We start from the raw sequence: 23,097 nt of genomic DNA on the forward strand, positions 1-23,097 counted from the left end.
AGATGACATACCTGTGGAGGTATGGAGATGTTTAGGAGAGAAGGCAGTGGACTTTTTAACCAGGCTGTTTGCTTAACAAAATCCTGGAGAGTGAGAGGATGCCTGATGAGTGGAGAAGCAGTGTACTGGTCCCCATTTTTAAGAACAAGGGTGATGTGCAGAGCTGCAGTAACTACAGAGGTATAAAGTTGATGAGCCACACCATGAAGGTATGGGAAAGAGTTGTTGAAGCAAGGCAAAGGCGAGAGGTTCAGATCAGTGAGCAGCAGTTTGGTTTCATGCCCAGAAAGAGTACCACAGATGCAATTTTTGCATTGAGAGTGTTGGTAGAGAAGTACAGAGAAGGTCAGAAGGAGCTACATTGTGTCTTTGTGGATCTAGAGAAGGCATATGATAGGGTGCCAAGACAGGAACTGTGGTACTGTATGAGGACATGTATGAGGGTAGTGAGACAGTGGTGAGGTGTGCAGTTGGAGTGACAAATGGTTTCAAGGTGAAGGTAGGGTTACAACAGGGATCAGCTTTGAGCCCCTTCTTGTTTGCAATGGTGATGGACAGGTTAACAGATGAGGTCAGGCAGGAGGCTCCATGGATCATGATGTTTGCAGATGATATTGTAATCTGTGGTGAGAGTAGAGAGCAGGTAGAAGAGAATCTGGAGAGGTGGAGGTTTGCACTGGAGAGGAGAGGAATGAAGGTCAGTAGAGACAAGACGGAATATATGTGTGTGAATGAGAGGGAGGCAGGTGGAAAGGTGAAGATGCAAGGAGTAGAGCTTGTAAAGGTGGATGACTGAGCAGATCAGAGGGACAATGAAGGTAGAGCAGTTTGGAGATAAAGCCAGAGAGGCCAGGTTGAGATGGTTTGGACATGTGTTGAGGAGGAATAGTAGATATATTGGTCAAAGAATGTTGGAGATGGAGCTGCCGGGTAGAAGGAGAAGAGGTAGACCTCAGAGAAGGTTTATGGATGTAGTGAAGGTGGAAAAAGTAGAGGAGGCAGTGGATAGGGCAAGATGGAGGCAGATGATCCGCTGTGGCGACCCCTAAAGGGAGCAACCGAAAAATGAAGAAGATCAGTTCATCAAAGATGCTGTGTCAACACTACTACCATTAAAAAATCATTTGTCTTTTGTATGTACTGTAATCTTAGCCATGTACTTTCACTCCATAGAAGACACTTTCACCCACTCAACTCCCCCACAACCCAACCCAGAATAGCAGAAACAACACAAGGCAGCTGGGCCAGTGGCAGGGCTAATTCACATACATTAAACCTTTGAATTAAGTCTGTCGTTCAGCTCTGAGATTCATCACTGGCGAACCATGCAATGCTCATCAGTGCTTACTCTGGGTGGTCCTCTCCGGATGTACATCAGGAAACACACTGACCACGGTTTACTTACAAAGCACTCATTGGCCATATGCCATTGTAACCGATAACACATCCAAGCTTTCAGTAAACAACGGAAACTCATTTCAAAGTGACTGGATCATCCTCCCGGTGCCTTTAGTTTTTACGGAACTGTTTTTTAAATTATTTTATCTTAATATTTTATTTAGCCTTTTTACTGCTTTCTTATCTTGTACCTTTTTGTTTCAACGTTTCTTAGTCTTTTCAGTCCTTCACTCTCTGCTCTAATGCTTGGCCACATTGCACATGAGGGTCACTCTCAGTGTTCTCAGAAAGCACTCATTTTCAAATAAAGATTGAGTTTAACATTTTTGGAAAAAGATAATCAGTGAATATAAAATGTACCACTACTTTTGCCCTGGCATATATATTATTTGTGTAAATGTGTGTAAAAATGTCTAAGTGTGTTCTCTGTAGCGGATATGCTAACATAGTTATAAATAAATAAAACGAAATTTCGTTCCAATGCGCACTGTACGGTGTTAGTTTGAATAACTATAAAGTCTAAGTCTATGTCTAAGTCTAAGTCTTAGAAAACCAACAAACCGTGTGATGTGACCAACTTTCTCTTTCTCTTTCACCGGCTGTGTCCCAATACAAGCAGCCAGTCCTGGAACTGTCTAGTACTGATCTGCAGCAAATGGCTTCACTACACTGACAGCACCTGACCAGCACGTGGATCTACATCGCTACCAGATCAAGGAAAACAGGCAGAAAGTGAAGTTTCTTTCAGCAGCTGGGGGGCACAGGCAGCCTGTTCGTGGGGGGCGGAGGGCGCTTGTTTACGCGAACTGAAGAGAAAAATTCATTGTAGTGGACGCCGCCCGTAGGAGGGCGCGCGCGAGCACGACTTGACGACATGTTTCTGAGAAAGTAGTTCGCTTCATGTTCTCGCGATTGATATTTTACCACCAGACACTGTGGCGTGAAACCTCTGCAACTCTGAAGCTTCTCCTGAGCGCCTCGCTGTAGCTTTAAACCAACGGACAAGCAAACATGTCGAGCACGATCAAAGAGCTCACTTTGAACTATGACCCGGTTAACGAGACCAACACCTTCTCGAGCGGCGACGTTCTTCAGGGGCGAGTTTTTCTGGAAGTGGCCAAAGAGGCGAAGATCGACTGTTTTTACATTAAGTGTAAAGGGGACGCGGACGTGAGCTGGACGGAGAGGCATAATGATCGGACCCACACATATCACTCCCACGAGAGATACTTCAAGCTGAAGCAGGTTTTTATTCAGGACCCCTCCAAACCCGGTGAGGAGCGGGTTACCCTACTGCTGCTGTCAGGCCTTAACACAGGGCAGCGTAAACAACACAGCACAGTGGTATTTAGGCTTTGTTCATTAGATTTCATTCATGGAGAAGTTTTACATTAAAATAAAACTATTTATGCCGTGTGTGTGTGTGTGTGTGTGTGTGTGTGTGTGTGTGTGTGTGTGGGTGTGGGTGGGTGGCAAAGTACACACAAAGTACACTGGATTTTATCTTCCCACAGCTGCACCTTAGAGAGGTAGACAAGACAAATACTTATTTACATTCTGTTGTTTTACAGCAAACAATGAGCCAAACGTCATTATATCAACTGGGGAGACCTGTAAGTATAACCTTATTTTACAGCATCCAATTACCAACCAAATGGTTTATGAAAACTGATATGTGGAAATTTCCATAAGCTGTCAGAGGAAGCTTAACAAATCAGGTTGCACAGTGTACTGTTTTTGTTTTTCAGCCGTCACACTGAAGGCTGCTTTGGTTTGCCATCCATTAATGTAGCCTACTCACAGCTCGTTTCCCTTAATGTTGTTCTTTTTATCTTTTGTTTCTAGACAGTAATGTGGTCAGGCCCGGAAGACATGTTTTTCCATTTTGCTTTCAGCTGCCCCATGGGTGAGTACCGATCCTCAAATGTCTTTCACACACCATTTCGTTGCTTTGCATTGTGGATTAAGTTCTCATTAACTGTAGGTCATGCTCATGTAGGTCATGCATGATATGTACAATGACAACATTATGACCACTGACATGACCCTGCAAATATTTATAAGGGCGCACAAAAGGCATCGTCTGTCATGCAGGCTGTTTATGTCATCTTTGATGTCAAATTGACATAAGATGTGACACTGGTTTTCTGACATTTGTCTGTCATGACACTTTTTTGGGTGAAATGGCATAGCATATCAGTGTGTATCACAGTGACAGTGCTGCTCATGTGACTAAATCTTTAACATACTAAAATCTAAGCACTGCATGGATGGATGGATGCTGTGAAATAATGATATTGAGCCACTCCTTGCAAAAGTCATAGTAGGTGATAATATAGGACTGTTTATATGAGACATAGGCCCCGTTTTAGTACTTTTTAACAGGCCCACACCAGTTTCAACTCGCCACTTGGAAGTGTGCCACACTTCTTTTGAAAAACACTCAACCTCATAGATACTAGATGCTAAAACTCTGCTATGAGGTTTTGATTGCATACTGCTGTGAGGTTTTGATTGCATTCAGCCATGAGAGTATTAGTAAGGTCAGGTACTGATGCTCTGGATCTCAAATGCCACTACAACTCATCCCAGAGGCGTCGGTTGGAGCTTCATTACTGCAGAGAACACAGTTCTGCTGCTCCAAAGCCCAATGCTGGGAAACTATATACCCTGCTAGTTGGTATGTATCAGCAATAGGTGCTCTTCAAATTAGCCGGATTTACTAAGAAGAAGGGTTGTCTGAATACGTCAGAGCACAGTATATCAAACTGGATCTGACCATTACTCAATTGTTTTTCTTGTTAATGTCAGCCGAGTTCTACATAACTTCACATTATGCTAACTGCACTTCACTTTTTGAGTTCTCTTGTTTAACTTGTGGAAGGTGACTGTGACATGTATACATGTATGTTACACAATGAGACAGGTCAATTTGTAAGGACCATAAAAGGTGTCTTGAATATCCCTATTGTAACAGAAATGTGACCTCTGTCTGGGATTGTTGTGTAGCATTAAGAATCATTTGAAATGACTAGTTTTCAAAATGTCAAACAATTTATCTTTGGGTAGTTTAATGCACATTTATTTATGCTGTATTCTTAATTGCAGGAATATGCCACCATCTTTTAAAGGATATTATGGGTCAGTTAAGTACATTCTGGAAGTCAGAGTGGATCGTTCATGGAAGATGGATCGCACTGCAAAAGCAGAAATCAACTTTGTCCCAAGGCTTGGTGCTGGTGTTAATACAATGGTATGTGCTCAGTTGTTTTGTTTATGTTTTTCCCCTAGGCCTGTCTGCTTTACTGAATCTATAGTGGCAGGCATTCTATCAGACTACTTGTCTCAGTATTCCCACCATGGCCATAGACAATAATGTAACAGAAGTAAGATTCCACAACAAATTTTATGTAGTGTATTGCAGGTCTACATGCTAACCCAGCCTGAAAGTTCAATAGTAAACATTAATATTATGTTGTTTGCAGCCCAAAGAATGAATGTCTAATTTAAAAGAATGGAAGGCATTGGGATACAATTTAGATTACATAACTGAACGCTGTTTTCCTCACTTATTTTGAAATTTTTTCAATTCCAGATCATTTGTTTAGGTCTATCATTACAAAGGATCATTGTTAGATTGTCCGTTGAAGGGGAAGTGAAACAGGTCAAAATAAATTACTTCACCAGCAGGCCTGTAGCAAAGAGGTAGCCAAGCCACTCATCCTGCTACTTCAGTTAAAAAAATGAGACTATCAGTAACAAAGCAGTCACCAGAGAAAAGTTGTCATATGAACCCATTGGGAACAGTTATGTTTACTATGAAAATTTGCCATCAGGGCAGTAATCAATAATCTTGCAGTGCTCAATAGTCAGTACAGCTCATTGTCCCGTTCATACATAACAAGGCAGCAAACATTGTTTTTTTACATTAGACACAGTTTCTTCATCATTGTAGTACAATGATGTTATACTCTGTGTGGATCACATGACTGTGTGGATTACATTTTGAACTTATGTAATATGGGATATACTGTTCAATAATAAAATCATACCATAAATGAAACAGACGTTTTTATAGAAGCTTGTTATTTTTTTAATTTACATAGAATTATGACCACAAAAAAATCTACGTAAAATATACACTGTGCCATAACTTTTGCAAAGGCCTCATTTTATATGCTTTATTTTTTTCAATATGTTAAAATTCAGCAAATAAATAGAAATTGTGCATTAAATGCACGAAAGTGTGTTCTCTGTAGGTGTTATTAATTAAATCAACAGAATATGTTATTGACCAGTTGTGCCCAAACATTTTCATGCCCCAGTATGTTGCTCCCTTTTACATGACTGTGTTACCTTGGTAGTTGGCTAATTATCAAGGGTTATGCAGCTAAAAAAATAGTAAAGCACCATGGTTCTAATTGTGCAACATAAGCTTATTCCAAAGTAATTGTTCACAATGTTATACCTGGACTTTTCAGAAAACATTTTGCTCAGGGCAGATGTATTCCTGTCACAAAACCCACTCATTGTTGCCCCTTCCGCTACCTGTCGTTGTGTAATTGGCACTTTTCTAACACATATATTGTGCATTTTCAAGTGATGTGAAGCTGGGGAGGACATGTAACAGCATGGTCATGGTTTTGACATGTATGCTATTAATGGCACTTTTATATATTACACTTAAAAAATCTGTCAAACTATACATAGAATGATTCCTAGGGCTGATTAGTTTACTCTTGTTGTCTTTTATTCTTTTGCATACAGAGCCCACAGAGTGCAGCTATAGACAAAAAGATGAAGTTTTTCACCTCTGGAAGTGCGTCAATGAGAGCAACGATTGACAAAATGGGTTATATGCAAGGTCAGTTTACATCATCACTCAAGCGTTCAATCTTAACTCTCCTGTACCGGCAAACCACAGATCAAGCTTTCTAGGTCATTCAGTGCAGTTTGTGACTTGTGTATTTTTATTTTTTCTTTCTGAAAGGTGATATCATCAGAGTTTCCACCGATGTTGATAACTCTTCATCTCGCGAACTCAAGCTGAAGTACAGTCTAGAGCAAAAACTGGTCTTCTTTGCACAAGGTCGCTCCAAGAATTCATCAAAAACCATTTTCAAAGTGGTAGGAGATCCTGTCCCAAATGGTTCAAAGCAAATAGTCAACACAGATCTGAAGATCCCACCTAACCTGGAACTAACCATCGCAAGTTGCAGTATTATTAAACTGGTGTACATACTTAAGGTACCAGTTTCCTTTCCTTTGTATCGCTAAATGCCTTCAGCTGTAGTGTTTGTCCTACATTTAATCTATAGACGAAAAGCACAAACAAAGCCTTAGATGCTTTAGGACGTGCTTCCCCAGGTTTTAATTAAGTCAATAGTAATCTCAATATGGGTATAGTGAAGGCTAAAATCATATGTTCTTGCACAAATCTTTAACTTTTTGGGCCAATAATAACTCTGCAATAGAGTTAATAACTCTAGTTGTACACTAAAATGTATGATTGACAGCTTTCCAGTGAGCAGTTGTTCAAGACAAGGCTGAAATGATCTACTATATGTATACTATAGTGATGGTTCTTCACAGTTTGCAGAATTTGAACTAAAACAAAAGCCTAAACTTGTCCAAACTATTATACTTCTTGGATTGTGGATGGTGAAATCAAGTGCATAGGAAACCAAATGTAAAAGCAAGTTACTTATGTGGTCTATTTAATTGCAACATTAATTTACCCACATTGTGCTATTGAGAATATTAGAAACTTTGATCTTGCCTTGGAAGCAACTCTTATGCATTTCTTATGATTTTTCTTAGGTCTATTTGGATGTCCCCTATGCAAGTGATCCAGAGATTACATTTCCAGTGTGTATTTATCCTGCAGGCCAGGGTCCTTGGCAAAGTCCACCAAGCTTTCAGCCCTATGGGCCCAATCCTCCACCCCAGGCTGCCTTTGGGCCCAATCCTCCACCCCAGGTTCCATTTGGGCCCAATCCTCCACCCCAGGTTCCATTTGGGCCCAGTCATCCACCCCAGGTTCCTTTTGGGCCCAATCCTCCACCTCAGGTTGCATTTGGGCCTAGTCCTCCTGGTGCTACCTTCGGACCAGCTCCAGGACTTTACCCTAGCCTTTACCCTTCACCTGCATGCCCACAGCCAGCCAATCCAGAAGCTCCTCCTTCCTATACAGACGTCTATCCAAATCAAAACCCAACAGTTGCAGGATTCCAGCCACATCCATCAGCTCCATCCTGCAATCCTCCACCATATTCTGCTATGGGTTATCCAGGTCCTTCTGCCCCACAGCAGAATCCAGCACCAAGTGCTCCAGAGTTCTGTCCAAATCCGTCTAACCCACCCTATAGTCAAGCAGGAGGTCCCCCTGGATACTGGCCAAATTCAGCCAATCCAACCAACCAGTCAGAGCCTTATCCAACTAAACCACCAGAAGAAAAACATGCATAATCACACGTGCCTTTGAGTTCTCCATGTGACAAGAAGATCATTATGCAGTTATGAGCAAATGAGCATAGAGAACATAATGGTGTTTGCTTCACTGTGACAGTCTGTCAAAGTTTTGATTTCAAAGCTATTAGACAGTCTGCAGACAAAGCTGACAGTTTATAGAATAGTAGTGCATTTTCAAACGTTAACCACAACAAGCGTGTAATTTTAAGTCCTTGTTTAATAAATGCCTTTGTGAATGTTGCTTGTTTAAGAGGTGGAATGAGAAGATACATGAGGACTTCTGTTATCATATAGAGACACTCCAGGACATTAACACTATAAATCCTGCATGGACTTTAATGTAATTGATGCATCATTAAAAGCTATTACAGTGCCTTTCACTAGTATGTCTAAATGTGTCTGTTTATCTATATAAATATATTCTATATGCATCTTTTGTTTATAAGGATTTTACCCCTGTTTATATACCTGTTATGAAAATATGTTTTATATGCTTATCTTTACGCTGAGCAGTACTGTGCAAAAGTTTCAGGCATAAGAAAAATTTTGAAAATGCAAATAAAAATAAACACATTAAAAAGTGAAAAAAAACATAGAACACATCTTCAGTTTCTGATGTCTTTTTACATGCTTTTTTTGTATAAATGCTTACTGTCCAGATAAATAGCTTTATATATTTAGACATTTGTACTTTTTTTAGGCACCTGAGGTTAGGTTAGAAATTTAAGAAGGCCGTTTACCTGTGCAGAAAGCATATAGTTTTACATAATGTTTGTTTAATCAGTGTTTATTAGTAACACCTTTAGAGGGCTGCGGTGAGTAATGTTTATTTATTCAGTGTTTATTTATTCAGTGTTTATTAGTAACTCCTTTAGAGGGCTGCGGTGAGTAATGTTTGTTTATTCAGTGTTTATTAGTAACACCTTTAGAGGGCTGCGGTGAGTAATGTTTGTTTATTCAGTGTTTATTAGTAACACCTTTAGAGGGCTGCGGTGAGTAATGTTTGTTTATTCAGTGTTTATTAGTAACACCTTTAGAGGGCTGCGGTGAGTAATGTTTGTTTATTCAGTGTTTATTTATTCAGTGTTTATTAGAGGGCTGCGGTGAGTAATGTTTGTTTATTCAGTGTTTATTAGTAACACCTTTAGAGGGCTGCAGTGAGTAATGTTTGTTTATTCAGTGTTTGTTTATTCAGTGTTTATTAGTAACACCTTTAGAGGGCGGCGGTGAGTAATGTTTATTTATTCAGTCTTTATTAATAACACCTTTAGAGGGCTGTGGTGAGTAATGTTTGTTTATTCAGTGTTTATTAGTAACACCTTTAGAGGGCTGCGGTGAGTAATGTTTATTTATTCAGTGTTTATTAGTAACACCTTTAGAGGGCTGTGGTGAGTAATGTTTGTTTATTCAGTGTTTATTAGTAACACCTTTAGAGGGCTGTGGTGAGTAATGTTTATTTATTCAGTGTTTATTAGTAACACCTTTAGAGGGCGGCGGTGAGTAATGTTTGTTTATTCAGTGTTTATTAGTAACCCCTTTAGAGGGCTGTGGTGAGTAATGTTTATTTATTCAGTGTTTATTAGTAACACCTTTAGAGGGCTGTGGTGAGTAATGTTTATTTATTCAGTGTTTATTAGTAACACCTTTAGAGGGCGGCGGTGAGTAATGTTTATTTATTCAGTGTTTATTAGTAACACCTTTAGAGGGCTGTGGTGAGTAATGTTTATTTATTCAGTGTTTATTAGTAACACCTTTTAGAGGGCTGCGGTGAGTAATGTTTATTTATTCAGTGTTTATTAGTAACACCTTTTAGAGGGCTGCGGTGAGTAATGTTTATTTATTCAGTGTTTATTAGTAACACCTTTAGAGGGCTGTGGTGAGTAATGTTTATTTATTCAGTGTTTATTAGTAACACCTTTAGAGGGCGGCGGTGAGTAATGTTTGTTTATTCAGTGTTTATTAGTAACACCTTTAGAGGGCTGTGGTGAGTAATGTTTATTTATTCAGTGTTTATTAGTAACACCTTTTAGAGGGCTGCAGTGAGTAATGTTTATTTATTCAGTGTTTATTAGTAACACCTTTAGAGGGCTGTGGTGAGTAATGTTTGTTTATTCAGTGTTTATTAGTAACACCTTTAGAGGGCTGCGGTGAGTAATGTTTGTTTATTCAGTGTTTGTTTTCAGTGTTTATTAATAACACCTTTAGAGGGCTGTGGTGAGTAATGTTTATTTATTCAGTGTTTATTAGTAACACCTTTAGAGGGCGGCGGTGAGTAATGTTTATTTATTCAGTGTTTATTAGTAACACCTTTAGAGGGCTGTGGTGAGTAATGTTTGTTTATTCAGTGTTTATTAGTAACACCTTTAGAGGGCTGCGGTGAGTAATGTTTGTTTATTCAGTGTTTGTTTTCAGTGTTTATTAATAACACCTTTAGAGGGCTGTGGTGAGTAATGTTTATTTATTCAGTGTTTATTAGTAACACCTTTAGAGGGCGGCGGTGAGTAATGTTTATTTATTCAGTGTTTATTAGTAACACCTTTAGAGGGCTGTGGTGAGTAATGTTTATTTATTCAGTGTTTATTAGTAACACCTTTAGAGGGCTGCGGTGAGTAATGTTTGTTTATTCAGTGTTTATTTATTCAGTGTTTATTAGAGGGCTGCGGTGAGTAATGTTTGTTTATTCAGTGTTTATTTATTCAGTGTTTATTAGAGGGCTGCGGTGAGTAATGTTTATTTATTCAGTGTTTATTAGTAACACCTTTAGAGGGCTGTGGTGAGTAATGTTTGTTTATTCAGTGTTTATTAGTAACACCTTTAGAGGGCTGTGGTGAGTAATGTTTATTTATTCAGTGTTTATTAGTAACACCTTTAGAGGGCGGCGGTGAGTAATGTTTGTTTATTCAGTGTTTATTAGTAACACCTTTAGAGGGCTGTGGTGAGTAATGTTTATTTATTCAGTGTTTATTAGTAACACCTTTAGAGGGCTGTGGTGAGTAATGTTTATTTATTCAGTGTTTATTAGTAACACCTTTAGAGGGCGGCGGTGAGTAATGTTTGTTTATTCAGTGTTTATTAGTAACACCTTTAGAGGGCTGTGGTGAGTAATGTTTATTTATTCAGTGTTTATTAGTAACACCTTTTAGAGGGCTGCGGTGAGTAATGTTTATTTATTCAGTGTTTATTAGTAACACCTTTAGAGGGCTGTGGTGAGTAATGTTTGTTTATTCAGTGTTTATTAGTAACACCTTTAGAGGGCTGCGGTGAGTAATGTTTGTTTATTCAGTGTTTGTTTATTCAGTGTTTATTAGTAACACCTTTAGAGGGCTGCGGTGAGTAATGTTTGTTTATTCAGTGTTTATTAGTAACACCTTTAGAGGGCTGCGGTGAGTAATGTTTGTTTATTCAGTGTTTATTAGTAACACCTTTTAGAGGGCTGCGGTGAGTAATGTTTATTTATTCAGTGTTTATTAGTAACACCTTTAGAGGGCTGCGGTGAGTAATGTTTATTTATTCAGTGTTTATTAGTAACACCTTTAGAGGGCTGCGGTGAGTAATGTTTGTTTATTCAGTGTTTATTTATTCAGTGTTTATTAGAGGGCTGCGGTGAGTAATGTTTGTTTATTCAGTGTTTATTCAGTGTTTATTAGAGGGCTGCGGTGAGTAATGTTTGTTTATTCAGTGTTTATTCAGTGTTTATTAGAGGGCTGTGGTGAGTAATGTTTGTTTATTCAGTGTTTATTAGTAACACCTTTAGAGGGCTGTGGTGAGTAATGTTTGTTTATTCAGTGTTTATTAGTAACACCTTTAGAGGGCTGCGGTGAGTAATGTTTATTTATTCAGTGTTTATTAGTAACACCTTTAGAGGGCTGCGGTGAGTAATGTTTGTTTATTCAGTGTTTATTAGTAACACCTTTAGAGGGCTGCAGTGAGTAATGTTTGTTTATTCAGTGTTTGTTTATTCAGTGTTTATTAGTAACACCTTTAGAGGGCGGCGGTGAGTAATGTTTATTTATTCAGTCTTTATTAATAACACCTTTAGAGGGCTGTGGTGAGTAATGTTTATTTATTCAGTGTTTATTAGTAACACCTTTTAGAGGGCTGCGGTGAGTAATGTTTGTTTATTCAGTGTTTATTAGTAACACCTTTAGAGGGCTGTGGTGAGTAATGTTTATTTATTCAGTGTTTATTAGTAACACCTTTTAGAGGGCTGCGGTGAGTAATGTTTGTTTATTCAGTGTTTATTAGTAACACCTTTAGAGGGCGGCGGTGAGTAATGTTTGTTTATTCAGTGTTTATTTATTCAGTGTTTATTAGAGGGCTGCGGTGAGTAATGTTTGTTTATTCAGTGTTTATTTATTCAGTGTTTATTAGAGGGCTGCGGTGAGTAATGTTTGTTTATTCAGTGTTTATTCAGTGTTTATTAGAGGGCTGCGGTGAGTAATGTTTGTGGTTTAATGTTTATCTGTGTACCTGTAAAGAGCTGAAATGAAAAACTTGAATATTGTTAGTAGAGAATTTTACTTTAAAATACATCATAGTGTTGTAACTACACACACACGTTGGTTTTCTATGTAAATATTGCAAATCAATGCATTTATTAACTGCTAAGTACCAAAAGACGCACTTCTGTCATGTTGGGTTTAAAGAACGTCCTGGAACTATCAGATGTCCACCTGAATGACGTGACCAAGTATTTTGAACTTCCGTTGACGCGCCTCTGTCTCAACCAGTGACTGGGCTCCTCCTTTACAGCGTCTCTGGTTTTACTACGTACTCGAGACACACGCGCGTTTCTAAGGAAATCGTTTATGATCTCGTGATTTATATTTCACAACCAGACATGCTGGAACACAGAAGCTGTGAAGCCTCTCCTGAACACCCCACTGCAGCTTTTAAACTAGCGGGAAAGGAAACATGTCGAGCACGATCAAAGAGCTCACTTTGAACTAGAAATGTGCCTTTCCTGAAGGAAACGCAGGATAGTTGCGCAGCGGATACAATGGAAGTCGATACAAAATACGAGGGATGAAAAAACTCCATATGGAAGAGTAGGGGTCAGTAATGCGGTGGATTTGATCTCGTGGACCTGCGCTGAATGAGTACACGTACATTACACTGCCTCCTCTAATTTTGTGCTATGTTAACTGAAGTTCCACCTTAAGTACTGTGCCTCCTTAAAAAGATTCCACCTTAAACACTGTGCCACCTTAAATTTAATGCTATGTCATTTTAAGTTCCACCGTTAAGTCTGTGACACCTTAATTTCATTGCTATGTTAATTAAAGTCCCTCCTTAAATTGTGTGCCTCCTCCCGAACACCCCACTGCAGCGACCAGCGGGAAAGCAAACATGTCGAGCACGATCAAAGAGCTCACTTTGAACTACGACCCGGTTAACGAGGCCAACACCTTCTCGAGCGGCGACGTTCTTCAGGGGCGAGTTTTTCTGGAAGTGGCCAAAGAGGCGAAGATCAACTACTTGTACATTAAGTGTAAAGGGGACGCGGACGTGAGCTGGTCAGAGGGAAGTGGTGATGACGAGGACTCATACCACGCTCACGAGAGATACTTCAAACTGAAGCAGGTTTTTATTCAGGACCCCTCCAAACCCGGTGAGGAGCGGGTTACCCTACTGCTGCTGTCAGGCCTTAACACAACATAAGACAACATAGTTCTTCATATCTAGAGAAGCAGCTTATTCCAAAAGGCGTCATCTGCCATAAATGTTTGTCAGCTTCCTTGTTGACATTGGTGTGTGTGTGTGTGTGTGTGTGTGTGTGTGTATATAGTTATACACACACACACACACACACACACACACACACACACACACACACACATATATATATATATATATATATATATATATATATATATATATATATATATACATACAGGCAGACGATGCCTTTTGGAATAAGCTGCTTCCCTAGATATGAAGAACTATGTTGTCTTATGTTGTGTTATATATATATATATATATATATATATATATATATATATATATATATATATATATATAAAACTTTACAGGAGAAGGAAAAGACATACATTATTTTTAATGTAAGTCAATGGAATCAGACTTTTTCCAAGTCATTTTTGGCCATTTATTTTATTATACTTAATGAAATTTACACACAATATAAAGGCCAACATGCATTTTCAAATTATTTCAAGAACTGAAAATTGACAAAAATGGAGATACAAGGTTTTGTTCCAACAATAGCGATGTGTGTGTGTGTGTGTGTGTGCGTGTGTGTGTACATATGTGTTTATAACGCTATTTATGCCCCAAGCTGATCCTGTAAGATATCCATAGTGCTGTTCAATACTTCTATAAGAGCTAAATGTGATATTATGCAATATTTTACATCCTATAATATGCTTATAGTATTGCCTACAATGTGTCCTGACTGTGTGGGTGTGTACATAGATGTACACTGGCATCTGCACCTCAAAGAGATAAACAAGTGAAGGATTCACTCACATCCTGTTCTATTGTGTTTCTTTTACAGCAAAAAAAGAACCAAATGTCATTATAACAACTGGGGAGACCTGTAAGTATAACCTTATTATGTTTACAGCATCCAGCTATTTGGTTTAAGGAAATGGATATGTGAAATTTCCATGAGCTGTTGGAGGAAGCGTAACAAATGCACAGCGCACTACTGTTAGATGATTCATGTTTTTTCCTGTTCAGTAATTGCACTGGAGGCATCTTGGTATCCGTTAATGTAGCCTATTTACAGCCTGTTTTTTTTTTTTTTTTCTTGTATTTCTAGATGGTAATGTGGTAAGGCCTGGAAGACATGCTTTTCCATTTAGCTTTCAGCTGCCCAGTGGGTGAGTTCCGATTCTGAAATGTCTTTTACATTCAGTTTCAGCAGAGCTTTGCATTTTGGTATTAGTTCTTGTGGTACCACATAGAGTTGGCCTATATGGCAAAACATCATGATACCCTAGTATGTTTTTTACTATACATAGTATGTCACAATATTTATTTTTTTCTGACATTTGTGACTGTGTTCAGCATTTCACACACTGTGAACAGGACTGATCAAAAAGGACTAATTCTGCCCTCTTTTTAATCAAAAAGCAGTTGGGAAGGTTTTTTTTTTAGGTACTGTCAAAATATCCACCGTATGTTCAGAGAAGCATATTATGACATATTGGCAATAATCTATTAAAATAATGTTAAATATTGTGATATTGCTCAACCTAAGTAAGTCTGAACTGTAAGTCAGCGTTGTCACACTCTACAAAAAAGGCCATATTAAAATTTAAGCAAATCTGGGGGTCAGCGAATGCTTAAGTTTTTATTTCATTTTGAAATAACATTTTGCTATAACCTGAACTGGCCTTTGTTTATTCAAAATACACCAAAGAATTAACAGCAGAATATAGTAAACGCTGCATATTGCATCAATACATGGGGGAAAAAAATGTATAGAATTGGGGTGTGACATGACACTTATTTACTAGAATAACACAGATGATGTGACAGCTAAAAATAAATACATTTACATTTACATTTATATAAATTTAGTATGTAAATCTATATCTAAATCTATATATTCAAATGTGACTTACTGTGAATAAGAGCTACAACAAATGTTCAGTTTTGCTCAACCAGCAAGCTGTGTTATAATGTCAGCATTATGTCACTGTGACATACTTGGAGCTAATAATGTCTGTCATTTCACCCCAGAGACTAATATCAGAAAAATCAGACATAGATGTTACGTCAACTTGACATCAAATTTTACAAATGCAACCTTTATGATAAATGAGACGTATTGGAATGAGTGTTTAAATGTTTTTGCAGGTCTATTTCAGTTCTGTAATGTAATGAAGGGCTTATCTAGTGTCATGTAGCCTGTTAGCTACAGGGAAGTTTTGCCGTTCTTGCTTTATTTCCATTATGTTGTTAATTACAATATCAATAAAACTTGCAAAAGTTACAAAGTGATTTTATAGCACTGCTATAAAACTGCGGTGCATTGGTACTAGCTGTGTAGCCTCTGTGTAGCAGAGTAACATAATGAAGCTTTATTATCTGTCATGTATAACAGATGGAGTACTTTGCTGTCATAAACCCAGGGTGAACATAGCAAATTGAATATTATGTTTTGAAATAAGCATAAAGTAATGTAGGGTGTTTAGTAAATGTTTTAGTATTTTGATTTGTGTTGATGTCCTTCAGCCTTACTGGGTTTATTTTGCCCTTATTGTTGAGGACAGGGCTAGAACAACGCCCTGGGGAGTGTGTGTGAGCTGAAAGAGAGAGAGAGACGAGTGAGATGCTGAGTCAGAGAGCGAACTGTTGGAGAAATGCTTTGCTTATGCATTTACTGGTCAGGACCCCCACAAGACCACCACAGAGAAGGTCATATTTGGGTGGTGAATCATTCTTAGCGCTGGAGTGACACTGTCTTAGTGGTGGCGTGTTACCAAAACGTCCAGCCAACAGTGTCCTGTGATCACTGGTGAAGGACTAGAGGATGACTAAAACAAAGTGTTCAGCAACAGATGAGCTCCTATCACTGACTTTACATTTATAAGGTGGATCAACAAGCTATGAGTGTCCAATAGAGTGGACAGTGAGTGGACACAGTGTTTAGACTCCAGCAGCACTGCCGTGTCTGATCCAGTCATACCAGCACAACACACACTAACATGTCGTCACCATGTCAGTGCTAGCGCAGTGCTGAGAATGATCCACCACCCAAATAATACCTGCTCTATGGTGGTCCTGTGGGGTTCCTGACCATTAAAGAACAGGGTGAAAGGGGGCTAACAAAGTATGCACAGAAAAAGATGGACTACAGTCTTTAGCTGTAGAACTACAAAGTGCACCTGTGTGGCAAGTAGAGCTAATAAAATGGACAACAGAAACAAGGAGATGGTTTTAGTGAAGTGGCCGGATGGTCTATATCACATAATGAAACAAGTCAGGACCTTAAAATGTTGTATCTGGTGTCTTAAGTATCCCTATTGTAACTAAAATGTGAGTTCTATCTATGATTATTGTATAGGATTATTGATTGTTGTAGGTATCTTTTATAAAAATGTCAAATGGTTTATCTTTGGGTGGTTTAACGCACATTTATTTATGTTGTCTTCCAAAAATGCAGGAATATGCCACGATCTTTTAAAGCATATTATGGGTCAGTTGTGTACATTTTGGAAGTCAGACTGGGTCGGTCATGGAAGATGGACCGCACTGCGAAAATAGAATTCAACTTTGTGCCAAGGATTGATGCTGGTGTTAATTTCATGGTATGTGCTCAGTTGATGTGTGTTTTAATGTTTGTCCTCTCTGCCTGTCTGTAAAAAGTATACCAGAAAAGAAATGAACAATATTTTTACAGTATCTTGTTAATCACTTTCTACTTTTTCAGAATTAAAACTGTATGTAAATATAAAACAGACTAGAATAGATTATGACCATATTAATCGTTTGCCCAATACACTCATTGCAGTTCAGACTGCAAAGAGTGTCAAATTATGTGTAATCAATCAATCAATCAATCAATCAATTAATTAAATTAAATGGTTAAATAAAAAAAAAAAAAAGTTCAATGTAGCACCAAAAGGGTTCTTCTATTGTAACAAGCCCGACATTGTAGCAACAGAAGAATGTTTTTTGGTGCTATATAGAACCCTGTTCAAAAAGGTTTGGGCTGGAACTTTTAATAAAGCTTTAATCATGCAAATGGTTCTTTGGGTGTTCACGGTTCTATATAAAACCGTTGTCTTTACTGAAGAGCCCTCGAAGAATCATCTTTAAGTGTGTGGCTTGTAGGTGGCGCTGCCCACATGCTGCTTCAAATCAAATGTTTCTAGAATTCTAATGAATTCTAATGCTTCACTGTCTGATGGATTGTCAGTATGCATGCAAGTTAAAGTCCTCATAGAGACGAATTTGGTCATACTTTGTGGATAAAAATGATATTAGTGTTTCAAATTCTGCCAATTACTCTTTGGCTTGGGAGGTCTATATATTAAAATGAATAACACAGCGTCACTAAAAAGGTTGACTGTAACATACTCTACTTTTACAGCGCAATTTCTATTGTGGAAAAAATAAAATATAAAATATGCCATAACTTCTGCCCAGGCCATATTTTTTCAATATGTTCAAATCAGGAAATTAATAGAAATTGTGCTCTAAAGTTGCAGGAAAGTGACAGTTTGCTCACTGGCTAATTAGCACGGCCTGCTCAGCTAGAAAAAACTGCAATGTACCCTGGTTCTAGTTCTGTACCTCAAGCTTATACTAAAGTAATTACAAAGTTAATGCATGTTATGCTTGGACTGTTCAATAAAAGTCATCATATGCATTCCTATTACAAAGTCCACTCTTCACTACACCACAGAGCCACAGGAAGCCATTCTTACCTGTGGCCATCAAACTCTCTAACTCCTCCCTCAGTGTGTGATTCACTAAGTGTGGTTCATCTGTGCAAAACTCAATACCAAACTGTTCATATGTGTAATAATAATAATTGTGTGCAAAAACTCAGAGGTACTATAATTTGAACTGCTTTATACTAGATGATTCATATTTATTATTACAGTCACCGCCACTTTACTATATTCATAAGTACTTAAATCTTGTGTACTTATTGTAGTTTTTCTCTTTATCTTTGTTTTAAATTATTAAAGTGTTTATTCTTTTACATAAATGGTTGCAACTGTAACAACTGCAATTTCCATCTGGGATCAATAAAGGATTCTGCTTCTGATTCTGATCCTCTATTTGTCCTTGTGTAAGTGGCCCTTTTGTGACACACAAGTTGTGCATTTTCAAGTGAGGCAAAGCTGTGGACAGCAACAGCAATAAGGCCGTGGCTTTGACGTGTGGCATTCTTTAAATAGTGCACATAAAGAAAATTCTGTCAAGCTAAACATTTTTTAGAGCTGTTTAGTTACTTACTGTCTTTTATTTCTTTGCATACAGAGCCCACAGAGTGCAGCTATAGACAAAAAGATGAAGCTTTTCACCTCTGGAAGTGCGTCAATGAGAGCAACGATTGACAGAACGGGTTATATGCAAGGTCAGTTTACATCATCATTCAAGCGTTCAGTCTAACTCCTCATGTAAAAGGCACAATTCAATTCATGTTTAGCTAATTCAGTGCAGTTTTTCACTCTGTATATTTTGATCCTTTCTTTCTAAAAGGTGATGTCATCAGAGTTTCCACCAGTGTTGAAAACTCCTCATCTCGCCAGCTCAAGCTAAAGTACAAACTAGAGCAAATACAGGGCTTCTATGCACAAAACAGCTCTAAGCACTCATATAAAACCATTTTCAAATTGGTAGGAGATCCTGTCCCAACTGGATCAAAGCAAATAGTCAACACAGATCTGAAGATCCCACCTAACCTGGAACTAACCGTCGCAAATAGCAGTATTATTAAACTGGAGTACATACTTAAGGTACCAGTATTTTTTTTCCTTTATAAAACTAAATGGCTTCATCTTCTAACTTCTAGCAGTGTTTCTGCTATATTTAGCCAGATGCAGAGCTCAAAAACGAGGTTTAGATTGCAGCTACAACCTCAGGGCCTGCTTCTCCAGGCTTTCATTAAGCCAACAGTAATCTCAATTTGGATGTAGTGAAGGCTAAAATATATTCTTGCACAAATCTTAACTTTTTGATGATAAATCTGATTTAAAAAAATGATTTTGATTGACAGCTTTCCAGTGAGCAGTTGTTCAGACAAGGCTGAAATAATGTGTTTTATGTATATTATAGTTATAGCTGTTCATAGTTTGCAGAGTTTGATCTTGAGGTTAAAACAAAAGCCTGAACTTGCCCAATCTACTATACTTCCTGCATTGTGGATGGTGGAATCAAATGTATAAGGACATGTCTATTAGTTATGTAATATGGTGTTATAGATTGTGTCTTACATTCACTGATACACTGACCAGGCGTAACTTCATGACCACCTCCTTGTTTCCACGCTCATTGTCCATTTTATCAGCTCCACTTACTATATAGGTGAACTTTGTAGTTCTCCAATTACAGACTGTTGTCCATCTGTTTCTCTCATACTTTGTTAGCCCTCTTTACCCTGTTCTTCATTGGTCAGGACCCCACGGACCCTCACAGAACAGGTACTATTTGGGTGGTGGATCATTCTCAGCACTGCAGTGACACTGATTTGGTGGTGTGTATTGCACTGGTATGAGGGGATCAGACACAGCAGTGCTGCTGGAGTTTTTAATAAATACCTCTTGCTGGACTGAGAATAGTCCACCAACCAAAAATATCCAGCCAACAGCATCCTGTGGGCAGCATCCTGTGACCACTGATGAAGGACTAGAGGATGACCAACACAAACTGTGCAACAGATGAGCTACTGCCTCTGACTTTACATCTACAAGATGGACTGACAAGGTATGAGTGTTTAATAGAGTGGACAGTGAGTGGACACAGTGTTTAAAAACTCCAGCAGCACTGCTGTGTCTGATGCAGTCGTACCAGCGCACTAACACACCACCACCACATCAGTGTTACTAGAGTGCTGAGAATGATCCACCACCCAAATAGTACCTGCTCTGTGAGGGTCCATGGTGGTCCTGACCACTGGAGAACAGGGTAAAATGGGGCTAACAAAGTATGCAGAAAATAGTGGAGCTGATAAAATGGACAGTGAGCATAGAAACAAGTGTTCTAAATGTTGATTGCCTGATTGGTGTATGTGGAGTTTGTGTATCTTTGAAAACGTAATGTAAAAGCAAGGTTACTCATTGATGTGGTCTATTTAATTGCAAAATTCATTCATTATGAAAATGCTAGCTTTTAGGAAATAAGAAACTTTAATCTTGGACTGTAATTCCCTAATTGACTGTAATATCACTCTTCTTATTTTTCTTAGGTCTATTTGGATGTCCCCTATGCAAGTGACCCAGAGATCAAATTTCCAGTGACCATTCTTCCTGTAGGCCAGCTTTTCGGTCCCCAGCAAAGCTCACCAAGCTTTCAACACAATGATCCCTATCCTCCACCCCAGGCTGCATTTGGGCCCAGTCCTCCACCTCAGGTTGCATTTGGGCCTAGTCCTCCTGGTGCTGCCTTTGGACCAGCTCCAGTACTTTACCCTAGCCTTTACCCTTCACCTGTGTATCCACAGCCAGCCAATCCAGAAGCTCCTCCTTCCTATACAGATGTCTATCCAAATCAAAACCCAACAGTTCCAGGATTCCAGCGGCCTCCATCAGCTCCATCCTGCAATCCTCCACCATATTCTGCTATGGGTTATCCAGGTCCTTCTGCCCCACAGCAGAATCCAGCACCAAGTGCTCCAGAGTTCTGTCCAAATCCGTCTAACCCACCCTATAGTCAAGCAGGAGGTCCCCCTGGATACTGGCCAAATTCAGCCAATCCAACCAACCAGTCAGAGCCTTATCCAACTAAACCACCAGAAGAAAAACATGCATAATCACACGTGCCTTTGAGTTCTCCATGTGACGAGAAGATCATTATGCAGTTATGAGCAAATGAGCATAGAGAACATTATGGTGTTTGCTTCACTGTGACAGTCTGTGATGAAGTTTTGAAAAGCCGTTATGACAGTTTATAGAATAGTAGTGCATTTTCAAATATTAACCTCAAGAAGCGTGTAATTTTAAGTTGTTATTGTTTTATAAATGCCTTTATGAATGTTGCTTTGTTTCAGAGGTGAATAGGGCAGCTACAGGAGGACTTCATAATCATATACTCAGACACAAATGCTGCATGGACTTTAATGTGCTTGAATCATGAAAAGCCACTAAAGTGCTATTAGATAGTAAATCTAAAAATGTCTATTGTATAACTATATATGTTATATATATATGATTTATCTTTGTTTTTAAAATATTTTACCCACATTTCTAAAGGTATTATTATACCTGGTATATAATGAAGTTGAATTTTAACTGTTCTGCGTCACTAAATTCATTTTGTATGCTCACCTTTAAGCATTTACAGTTCTGTGCAATAGTCTCAGGCACCCAAGAAAATACTTGGAAACTACTTATCTGGGAAGTAAGTGTTTTTTTCCCAGTAAACACCCAATATAACATTATAATAAATGGAAATAAAAATCAATAAAAGATAAAGTAAAAGATAATAAGAATTTTGAAACACAAACCCCACCCACTGTATAGGTTTGTTCAGTTTCACCAGCACAGGTACACACACATTTTCTAGCTGCTTCTCCCTCAGGGTCGCAGGGGGATGCTGGAGCCTATTCCAGCAGTCAGTTTCACCAGCAGCACACCTCATTTCATTTAATTAAGGATTTCATACATTTTTAAGATATAAATGCTTACTGTCTACATAAATAGCTTTACATATTTAGACATTTGCACAGTACTATACACACCACAGAACATTAACACATTTCCAAACCTCTCCTCATGGCAGCTAGAAAAGTTTTTCTAAATAGCTTAACTAAAGTAATTTTTTGAAAACAAGACGTTTTTGCTGTATTTATGACCATTTGTATTTATTTTAATGTTTTATGTTGCACAGCACTATATACATACATACATATAGGCATATGTTTTTCAAAAACAAAAACTTTTTCATATATTGTCTTTGAACATCTGATTTACTCATATAGATGTACACCAGTATACACCAGCATTCAACGTTTGAAATCACCAGTATACACCAGCATTCAGCGTTTGGAATCCCTTCATAATAGTTGCTCTGGTATTTTATTGAATTTGGAATTGTTATGCAACAAAGTACTCTGATAACCGCTCACAGATGAAGCGAATAACATTGATTATTTTGTAACAATTGGGCATGCCAAGGTCTGGGAAATATCAGATGGTAACTGAACAGATAGTTATCGTAGCTGACGTGTTGGATGTGTGAAGACTTAAGTGACTTTGACAAGGGTCAAATCATTATAGAGCATCTCCAAAATGGCAAGGTTTGTGGGGTGCTCCTGGTGAGTGGTGAATACCTACTGACAGTGGTCTGAGGAGGAACAAATTCTGACTTGCCGACAGGGTGTTGGCTGCCCAACGCTCATCAATGTGCAAAGGAAATCTAGGCTATCTGGTCTGGTCCAAACCAACAGAAGTGCTACTGTGGCACAAGTCACAAACATTTTTTAAACAATAATTACAGGATAATGTGTCATAACACGCAGTGCACTGGGGAAAAAGAAAGTGGAGGGCATGAAATCTTCGGGGCAATGTTCTGTTGGGAAATCCTGAG

The 23,097-nt window shown here is 38.5% G+C and overlaps 2 protein-coding genes across 4 annotated transcripts; both read left to right on the plus strand.

Moving 5' to 3' along the window:
- Positions 1–2,068: 2,068 nt before the first annotated feature.
- On the plus strand, positions 2,069–8,249 carry LOC108426243 (arrestin domain-containing protein 3-like). The gene is made up of 7 exons (XM_017695594.2): positions 2,069–2,671; positions 2,970–3,011; positions 3,244–3,304; positions 4,507–4,651; positions 6,166–6,262; positions 6,389–6,645; positions 7,219–8,249. Exons 1-7 carry the CDS (start codon positions 2,410–2,412, stop codon positions 7,864–7,866), a joined length of 1,512 nt encoding a protein of 503 aa, XP_017551083.1. The 5' UTR covers positions 2,069–2,409; the 3' UTR covers positions 7,867–8,249.
- A 4,402-nt stretch (positions 8,250–12,651) lies between these two features.
- LOC108426241 (arrestin domain-containing protein 3-like) lies at positions 12,652–21,800 on the plus strand. 3 transcript variants are annotated; one of them, XM_017695591.2, is made up of 8 exons: positions 12,652–12,974; positions 13,199–13,480; positions 14,384–14,425; positions 14,651–14,711; positions 17,003–17,147; positions 18,832–18,928; positions 19,054–19,310; positions 20,759–21,800. In XM_017695591.2, the coding sequence occupies exons 1-8, from the start codon at positions 12,965–12,967 to the stop codon at positions 21,320–21,322; spliced, it is 1,458 nt and encodes a 485-aa protein (XP_017551080.2). In that variant the 5' UTR covers positions 12,652–12,964; the 3' UTR covers positions 21,323–21,800. The 3 variants fall into 3 exon arrangements, with proteins under 3 accessions (XP_017551080.2, XP_017551081.2, XP_017551082.2); XM_017695592.2 differs by having other exon boundaries at positions 12,652–12,968; XM_017695593.2 differs by having other exon boundaries at positions 12,652–12,923.
- Positions 21,801–23,097: the final 1,297 nt, after the last annotated feature.

The sequence above is a fragment of the Pygocentrus nattereri genome, chromosome 20, assembly GCF_015220715.1.
Source record: "Pygocentrus nattereri isolate fPygNat1 chromosome 20, fPygNat1.pri, whole genome shotgun sequence".
Lineage (NCBI taxonomy): Eukaryota > Metazoa > Chordata > Actinopteri > Characiformes > Serrasalmidae > Pygocentrus > Pygocentrus nattereri.

What these genes read in the sequence shown, in the direction of transcription:
- LOC108426243 (XM_017695594.2), top strand. Translation starts at nt 2,410, where the DNA reads ATGTCGAGCACGATCAAAGAGCTCACTTTGAACTATGACCCGGTTAAC. An exon ending in GTGCTGGTGTTAATACAATG is followed by an intron (nt 4,652 to 6,165) that starts GTATGTGCTCAG and finishes TTTTGCATACAG; the next exon opens with AGCCCACAGAGTGCAGCTAT. An exon ending in AACTGGTGTACATACTTAAG is followed by an intron (nt 6,646 to 7,218) that starts GTACCAGTTTCC and finishes GATTTTTCTTAG; the next exon opens with GTCTATTTGGATGTCCCCTA.
- LOC108426241 (XM_017695591.2), top strand. An exon ending in AGCTTTCAGCTGCCCAGTGG is followed by an intron (nt 14,712 to 17,002) that starts GTGAGTTCCGAT and finishes CCAAAAATGCAG; the next exon opens with GAATATGCCACGATCTTTTA. An exon ending in AACTGGAGTACATACTTAAG is followed by an intron (nt 19,311 to 20,758) that starts GTACCAGTATTT and finishes TATTTTTCTTAG; the next exon opens with GTCTATTTGGATGTCCCCTA.